The sequence below is a fragment of the Salmo salar genome, chromosome ssa22, assembly GCF_905237065.1.
Source record: "Salmo salar chromosome ssa22, Ssal_v3.1, whole genome shotgun sequence".
In the NCBI taxonomy this organism is placed as follows: Eukaryota; Metazoa; Chordata; class Actinopteri; order Salmoniformes; family Salmonidae; genus Salmo; species Salmo salar.
The window spans coordinates 5,046,392-5,055,831 of NC_059463.1; the positions used below are offsets into that span (position 1 = coordinate 5,046,392).

General features: G+C 40.5%; 1 protein-coding gene across 1 annotated transcript in view; it reads right to left on the reverse strand.

Moving 5' to 3' along the window:
• The window catches only part of LOC106582664 (kinesin heavy chain), a 147,699-nt gene extending 146,926 nt beyond the window's left edge, over window positions 1-773 (reverse strand). Inside the window, exon 1 of the mRNA XM_014165938.2 lies at window positions 143-773. Coding sequence (XP_014021413.2) covers window positions 143-271 — 129 coding nt within the window. The 5' untranslated portion in view covers window positions 272-773. The remainder of the gene's footprint in view (window positions 1-142) is intronic.
• Between the last annotated feature and the right edge of the window lie 8,667 nt (window positions 774-9,440).

The following is a 9,440-nucleotide window of genomic DNA, read 5'->3' on the forward strand; positions in this document are numbered from 1 at the left end:
GTTTGTAGCGTAATGGTTTGTAAAGACACTGTGTAGGCCTAACCCCTGCGTCACCTTTTTGGATGATGCATCATAATCATCATCACTAAAATGAATGGCAACAAATCTGTCAAAAGAAGAATGAGCAGAAATAACAACTTACCGCGATGCTGACGGTGTCATCTCCTTGGAACAAGGGGATGAATTTGTCTCCACGGATAATTTCGGACTGATTCAGAGGACGGAAGCGACATAGCACTTTGATGTTACATTCTGCGCTAGCATCGGCCATTGTGAGAAAGGAATCTGATGTGCCCCCGAAAAGCAAAATATATATTTTTGAAACCAAGTTACTTTTTGCCTTAGACTATTTAATCTAACATAAACCCTATTGATGTCGACAATCTCTTTTTTTTTGCAATGGACAAACTGAGAGTTGGCAGGAATTTTCTGCTTTTTGCTTAAGGCCAATTTCGATTTAAAACAAAATGGTTATGTACATCTCGGAGAGTTTGCTGTCTTCAAATAGCACACGAACAAATAAATATACTTGAATAGGCCAACATTTTTATAATAGTATGTCCATGCAGTCCGTTATAATTTAAATGTTAAGAGTATTCCAAGCGGCTCCGGCTCCAGACGGTCAGCTGTTGTAGTGAGAGATGCAAGAGAAGAGATTTTTGAAGCGTGCATATGCCGAACGCTTAGCATCAGCGGCAGGTCTCGTCTTTAGCACCGGGCGTGGTCTGCACGGATCCAAGCCAACGTTAAAGTGGTAGCCTACTCGCATCACTCTCATCAGCACCACTGACGATAGAGCGGTTGCCTATCGACCAAATCCGGTGTTATATTTTGTCTAACAGCCCCATCATGCGACCATTGCCCCATTTTTTTTTTTTTTTTTTACAATTCATTTGACATTTAATAGGCCTGTATGTGATATTTAGAGTGATTGAAAGAGATGGATATGCTATTTATTTAAATCGACTCACATCTAGACTAGTAGGCCTGGAATAGGCTATACTTAGCCTAACAAACGTTTTGATTCACAATATGTTGTACCTTATTCCAATTGTCCATTTCATAAAAACATGCTTTTAGGATTACATTCCCTAATCCAGGGTTCTCCAACCCTGTTCCTGGAGAGCTACCGTTCTGTGGGGTTTTCACTCCAAACCGGTTGTAAAATTCAGTGTATCAACGAGCTAATTATTAGAATCAGGTGCGCTAGATTGGGTTTGGAGCGAAAACCTACAGGACGGTAGCTCTCCAGGAACAGGGTTGGAGAGCCCTGGTTTATTAGGACCGTGGAAAAGTAGGTTTGAGTTTCGATATTCGCCAGACATTCGGAAATACAAACTTCAATAGCTCGAGAATGTTTTGAGCTAAATACCTTAGGTTAGGCTCTTTACGAAGGGAAAAAAGTGTACAACATTGCACAGGTCTTATTTTCCCGATTTCGACCCGAGTTTCATAATCACATGGAAATGGCGTAGGCAATCTGACACACAGTCAATGCAACTAGTTAGGGACCGTCAACAAAGTGCATGATCACAATATTCACATTTCAAAAGCTCTTCAACCACATGACTTAACAACCTAATTTCAATTGTCCATTATGCCTTACATAGAGAGACATGTTGAGCACCCGTTGGCTTTCTCACAAAATGCTACCAACATGTTTATATATACACTGAGCAAAAATATAAATCCCAACATGTAAAGTGTTGGTCCCATGTTTCATGAGCTGAAATGAAAGATCCCAGAAATGTTCTCTCAAATTGTATGCACAAATGTGTTTACATGCCTGTTATAGAGCATTTCTCTTCTGCCGAGATAATACTCCACCTGACAGATGTGGCATATCAAAAAGCTGATTAAACGTCATGATCATTACACAGGTGCATCTTGTGCTGCGGACAATAAAAGGCCATTCTAAAATGTGCAGTTTTGTGACACAACACAATGCCACTGATGTCTTAAGTTTTGAGGGTGTGTGCAATTGACATGCTGACTGCAGAAATGTCCACCAGAGTTGTTGCCAGAGAATTCAATGTTAATTTCTCTACCATAAAATGCCTCCAACATTGTTTTAGAGAATTTGGCAGTACGTCCAACCGGCCTCACAACCGCAGACCATGTGTAACCATGCCAGCCCAGGACCTCCACATCCGGCGTCTTCACCAGCGGGATCATCTGAGCCCAGCCACACGGACAGCTGATGAAAATGTGGGTTTGCACAATCAAATCATTTCTGCACAAACTGTCAGAAACTGTCTCAGGGAAGCTCATCTTTGTGCTCGTCGTCCTCGCCAGGGTCTTGACCTGACTGCAGTTTGACATTGTAACTGACTTTAGTGGGAAAATGCTAACCTTCGATGGCCACTGGCACACTGAAGTGTGCTCTTCACAGATGAAAACCGGTTTCAACTATACTGGGCAGATGACAGACAGCGTGTATGATGTCGTATGGGCGAGCGGTTTGCTGATATCAACGTTGTGAACAGAGTGCCTCGTGGTGGTGGGGTTAGGGTATGGGCAGGCATAAGATATGGACAACAAACACAACTGCATTTTATCAATGGAAATGTGAATGCACGGCGATACCGTGACGAGATCCTGAGGCCCATTATCGTGCCATTCATCTGCCGCCATCACCTCATGTTTCAGCATGATAATGGACGTCACCATGTCGCAAGGATCTGGAAGCTGAAAATGTCACAGTGGCCTGCATACTCATCAGACATGTCACCCATTGAGCATGTTTGACATGCTCTGAATCGACGTCTACGACAGCGTGTTCAAGCCAATATCCAGCATCTTCGCACAGCCATTGAAGAGGAGTGGGACAACATTCCACAGGCCACAATCAACAGCCTGATCATCTCTATGTGAAGGAGAGGTGTCGCGCTGCACGTGGCAAATGGTGGTTACACCAGATACTGTTATTTTTTATCCACGCCCCTACCTTTTTTAAAGGTATCTGTGACCAACAGATATATATCTGTATTCCCAGTCATGCGAAATCAATAGATTACGGCCGTATGAATTCATTTCAATTGATAGGAACTATAAATCAGTAAAATCTTAGAAATTGTTGCATGTTGCATTTATATTTTTGTTCAGTGTGTGTGTATATATATATTATTATTTTTTTTTTAAATATATTTTTTTTTTAAATTAAAAAAAAAATTTGGTTATAATTATTTCTCCCTTCTTATAAAATATTTCTAACTTCCCCTTTCTTTCTCTCTAACTGCCATGACAAAATAGGTTGTACTTTTTCTGCAAGAGGAGAGAGACAACTCTGTTCGTTGGACTTTCCTAATGATGCACTGACTGAGTGGTTGTTATTGATTGCTTCATATTTTAAAATCTTATTAATTGTTTTTTGAAAGAATCTACAGTCTTTCTTCCTATAGAATTATTCTGACAGTAGCTACCCTTTGCCTTGATGACAGCTTTGCACAATCTTGGCATTCTCTCAACCAGCTTCACCTGAAATGCTTTTCCAAAAGTCTTGAAGGAGTTCCCAGATATGCTGAGCACTTGTTGGCTGCTTTTCCTTCACTCTGCGGACCAAATCATCCCAAATGATATCAATTGGGTTGAGGTCGGGTGATCGTGGAGGCCAGGTCATCTGATGCAGCACTCCATCACTCTCCTTCTTAGTCAAATAGCCCTTACACTGCCTGGAGGTGTGTTTGGGTCATTGTCTTGTTGAAAAACAAATGATAGTCCAACTAAGTGCAAACCAGATGGGATTGCGTATTGCTGCAGAATGCTGTGGTAGCCATGCTGGTTAAGTGTGCCTTGAATTCTAAATAAATCACCGACGGTGTCACCAGCAAAGCACCTCCACACCATCACACTTCCTCCTCCATGCTTCACAGTGGGAACCACACTTGCGGAGATCATCCGTTCATCTAGTCTGCATTTCACAAAGACACGGCGGTTGGAACCAAAAATATCAATTTTGGACTGGTCTAATGCTCATTTCTTGGCCCAAGCAATTCTCTTCTTGGTGTCATTTATTAGTTGTTTCTTTGCAGCAATTCAACCATGAAGGCCTGATTGACACAGTCTCCTCTGAACAGTTGATGTTTTTTTATTTATCCAGGTGTGTAGACTGAGAACACATTCTCATTTACAGCAACAACCTGGGGAATAGTTACAGGGGAGAGGGGATGACTGAGCCAATTGTAAACTGGGGATGATTAGGTGGCTATGACAGTATGAAGGCCAGGACACCAGGGTTAACACCCCTACTCTTACAATAAGTGTCATGGGATCTTTCTTGACCACAGACACCCATTTAGCATCCCATCTGAAAGATGACATCCTACACAGGGCAGTGTGGAGCATTGGGATATTTGCCTCCTACTGGCAATCCAACACCACTTCCAGCAGCATCTGGTCTCCCATACAGGGACTGACCAGAACCAACCCTGCTTAGCTTCAGAAGCAAGCCAGCAGTGGGATGCAGGGTGCTATGCTGCTGAGATGTGTTTGTTACTTGAACTCTGTGAAGCATTTATTTGGGCTGCAATTTCTGAGGCTGGTGACTCTGCTGAACTTATCCACTGCAGTAGAGGTGACTCTGTGTTTTTTCCTGCGGCAGTCCTCATGAGAGCTAGTTTCATCATAGCGCTTGATGGTTTTTGCGGCTGCACTTGAAGAAACTTTCAAAGTTCTTGAAATGTTCTGGATTGACTGACCTTCATGTTTTAAAGTAATGATGGACTGTAGTTTCTCTTTACTTATTTGAGCTGTTCTTGCCATAATATGGACTTGGTCTTTTACAAAATAGGGCTATCTTCTGTATACCACCCAATCATTCTTAAATGGAAGATGTTTGAAACCACCAAGACTCTTCCTAGAGCTGGCCGCCCAGCCAAAGTGAACAATCAGGGAGAAGGGCCTTGGTCAGGAAGGTGACCAAAATCCTGATGGTCACTCTGACAGAGCTATAGAGTTCCTCTGTGGAGATGGGAGAACCTTCCTGAAGGACAACCGTCTCTGCAGCACTACACCAATCAGGCCTTTATGGTAGAGTGTCCAGACGGAAGCCACTCCTCAGTAAAAGGCACATGACATCCCGCTTTGAGTTTGCCAAAGGGCACCTACAGACTCTTAACATGAGAAACAAGATCCTCTGGTATGATGAAACCAAGCTGGAACTCTTTAGCCTGAATGCCAAGCATCACGTCTGGAGGAAACCTGGCACCATCCCTACGGTGAAGCATGGTGGTGGCAGAATCATGCTGTGAGGATGTTTTTTAGTGGCAGGGACTGGGAAACTAGTCAGGATCGAGGCAAAGATGAACAGTGCAAAGTACATAGAGATCCTTGATGAAAACCTGCTCAAGAGCACTCAGGACCTCAGACTGGGGCGAAGGTTCACCTTCCAACAGGACAACAACCCTAAGCACACAGGCAAGACAACGCAGTAGTGACTTCGGGATAAGCCTCTGAAGGTCCTTGAGTGGCCCAGCAAGAGCCGGACTTGAACCCGATCGAACATCTCTGGAGAGACCTGAAAATAGAACTACTGCAACGCTCCCCATCCAACCTAATAGAGCTTGAGAGGATTTGCAGAGAAGAATGGGAGAAACTCGCTAAACACACGTGTGCAATGCTTGTAGCGTCATACCCAAGAAGTCTCAAGGCTGTAATTGCTGCCAAAGGTGCTTCAACAAAGTACTGAGTAAATGGTCTGAATACTTATGTAAATGTTATATTTCCTTTTTCTATATTTAATAAATTAGCAACAATTTCTATAAATCCGTTTTTGCTTTGTTATTATGGGGTATTGTGTGTGTAGATTGATGAGGGAAAAACAATTAAATCAATTTCCAAATAAGGCTGTAACGTAACAAAATGTGGGAAAAAATCAAGGGGTCTGAATACTTTCTGAAGGCACTGTATATAGTCAGTGCCATTAACATATTTACAATGTGCAGGGATAATGGAGTGATAGAGGTAGATATGTAAGTGGTAAGGTGCTTAGGCATCAGGATATATGATAAAAAGAGTAGCAGCAGTATAAATATATGTGCTTGTTATGTGTGTGTTGGATTATCAGTTAGCATGAGTGTGTATAGTCCTGTGAGTGTGCATAGAGACAGTACAAAAATAAAAAGGCTGTGCAATGTGTGTCCCTCCCCGCTGAACAATATAAAGTTGATTTGAGGTGCCTAGGTAATGTGCTCAAGGAACTATTGAATTTTAAGTGATATTTTTTAAATATGTAGAATCATTTCATGAGAAAACTAAAGGGTGATTCCATATGTTTTATTTCATAGTTTTGATGTCTTCACTATTATTCTACAATGTAGAAAATAGTACAAAGAAAAAGAAAAACCCTTGAATGATTAGGTGTGTCCAAACTTTTGACTGTATATTGTTTTATCCATTTTGAATTCAGGCTGTAACAACAAAATATGGAATAAGTTAAAGGGTATGAATACTTTCTGAAGGCACTGAATCTGCTTTAGTTTTCGAGGTGATCAATCCCTGTTGAGGGAGGGGCTGCTTTAAAAAAAATATTGTGTATATTTATTTCTTCTGAACACATTTTGAACACAGTTTGTTCGAAATGTCAATTCTTGCAAATGTTTTCAAAATATTTACTTTATTGTTTGCTAGCTGGACAGACAAACACGAGTTCTAAACTGTAAATCAATCAAAACTTGTATACTATCGATGGTACTCAATCTGCTGATCACGTTTACCAATCTCATTATCCATACCTAAGGTAGTAGACAGCTTTTGTATTTATTTGTAATCTAACTATTCAGTTATAGAAATGTGATACCATCAATGCAAGCTTTAGTATGACTCCCAACTTAGAACACAGCAACTTAGTTATGTAGCTAGGTTGCTAGTTAGCTAGTTACAATAAGTAGATCTGTTGCTAGCTAGCCGGAGAAGATAGCTTTATCACTGGTTAGCATGTCATTCCAGGACAAGTAGCGTTTCAGTTTATTCCAAGTAATAATTTAAGACTACACAAATCTATAGGACAAGTATTGTAAAACTTATACAGTCATCAAGGCAGGACCCACTAATTTCATTCACACTGAAACATAAGAAATGCACTTATCCCTGTCAATAGTTGGAGTAGGATGATTGCAGAGCACCCTGCCTCAGACTGTCATGAGGTTCATTTTCTAGCTCACAAACTACAATCCTTTGCTGTGATTATTTATTTAATTAATTCTTGTCTCTCACTTTTGTCTCACATGATCTATTCAGCGCTCATGTGTCCTTATTTTTAAAACTGTATTTAACCTTTATTTAACTGATCACAGCGATCAACCTAGCATGGGATGATTCATTCACCAGGGAGTGACATGTATAGGCTTTGCCATATGTATTTGCTAATATGCATATAGAGCTGTCATTTTTTAAACTTCCATACAAGTATACATGACACCTTTTCTATCTACATGCTTTTATCTGAGTTTCTATGCAAATTATATGAATGTTTCTTTAAGCCTGCAGCTAGTTATTTGAAATGAGACAATCATGTCAAAACCTGATTCAAAATTGAATTCACCGACAGATGGCTAATGAAACACTAGCTTCCTGAGCAGACACATTGACAGTTACAGTATTAGCTGGCTAGGCTGGTCAACTGTAACAATGTCTAGCTTTCAAATAAATTGGCTAAATGGTCAACAGAGTTACCTCTTCATATGATCAAGACAAGTCGTATTGCATGCTGCATATTTCAAGTGCCCTCAAACAGATATTTATCTTCAGTCTTTGGGAGCAACCGTTAGTTCCTCTTAACACACTGACAGCCGATCACACTTTCATGTAAGGCCGTGTTTACATCTGGGCTGCATTCAAATCAAACCTTATTTGTCACATGCGCCGAATATAAAAAAGTGTAGACTTTACCGTGAAATGCTTACTTACAAGCCTTTAACCAACAGTGGATTGCAGTTCCCGTGTATACATGAGGGGTATGTACGGGATTGTTGATCGGTTCCAAGTTTAGCAATTCGCAAATTTGCCTGAGCAGACAGTGTTGAAATGTACTTTTTCTGAGAAAATGTGCAAGAATTGAAGGTGAAAACTAATTTTACAGTAACCATCATATGTAATTGTCATATAAAACAATTCTCAATGAACACTGAACTCAAATATAAATTCAACATGCTAAAAAATTCATAGATTTTTCTGAGTTACAGTTCATATGCGGAAGTCAGTCAATTTAAATATATTCATTAGGCCCTAATCTATGGATTTCCCATGGCTGGGAATACAGATACCTTAAATAAAATTGGCCTCACAATGGGCCTCAGGATCTTGTCACTATATTTGTGTGCATTAAAATTGCCATCGATAAAATGCAATTGTGTTTGTTGTAGCTTATGCCTGTCCATACCATAACCCCACCACCACCATGGGGGACTATGTTCACAATGTTGACATCAGAAAACTTCTCGCGCACACAATGCCATGCACATGGTCTGCGGTTATGAGGCCGGTTGTACGTATTGCCAAATTCTCTAATTCAATTCTCTGGCAACAGCTCTGGTGGACATTCCTGCAGTCAGCATGCCAATTGCACGCTCCCTTAAAACTTGAGACATCTGTGGCATTGTGTTGTGTGACAAAACTGCATATTTTAGAGTGGCCTTTTATTGTCCCCAGCACACGGTGCACCTGTGTAATGATCATGCTGTTTAATCAGTTACTTGATATGCCACACCTGTCAGGTGGATGGATTATCTTGGAAAAGGAGAAATGCTAACTAACAGGGATGTAAACAAATTTGTGCACAACATTTTTGCAAAATAAGCTTTTGTGCATACAGTATGGAAACATTTCTGGGTTCTTTAATTTCAGCTCATGAAACATGGGACCAAGACTACATGTTGCGTTCATCTTTTTGTTCAGTATATATTGATCAACTTCACTGTTTTGCCGTCGACCCACCACCTACAAGCCATTTTAACATTTATTTCCTAGAACTAACTAGTCATTTAAAAGCAACTAGTACTTATTCCTTAGTTACGTGTCCAATTGTTACTAATACGTATTTAAATTTTACTAGTACATTTCAATAGATATTGGTTCTTATTCCAAAACTACTAGTCACTATTCTAATTGTTACTAGTTGCTTTTCTATTCGCACAAGTCAAAATGTAATTAAAACTAGAAATGTACAACATTAGATTAAAGGTATCAACAACCCTATTTATATTTATTTATTTAACCTTTATTTAACTAGGCAAGTCAGTTAAGAACAATTCTTATTTACAATGACGGCCTACCCCGGCCAAACCCTAACCCGGACGACACTGGGCCAATTGTGCACCGCCCTATGGGACTCCCAATCACAGCCAGTTGTGATACAGTCTGGAATCAAACCAGGGTCTGTAGTGATGCCTCTAGCACTGAGATGCAGTGCCTTATACCGCTGCGCCACTCGGGAGCCTATATTT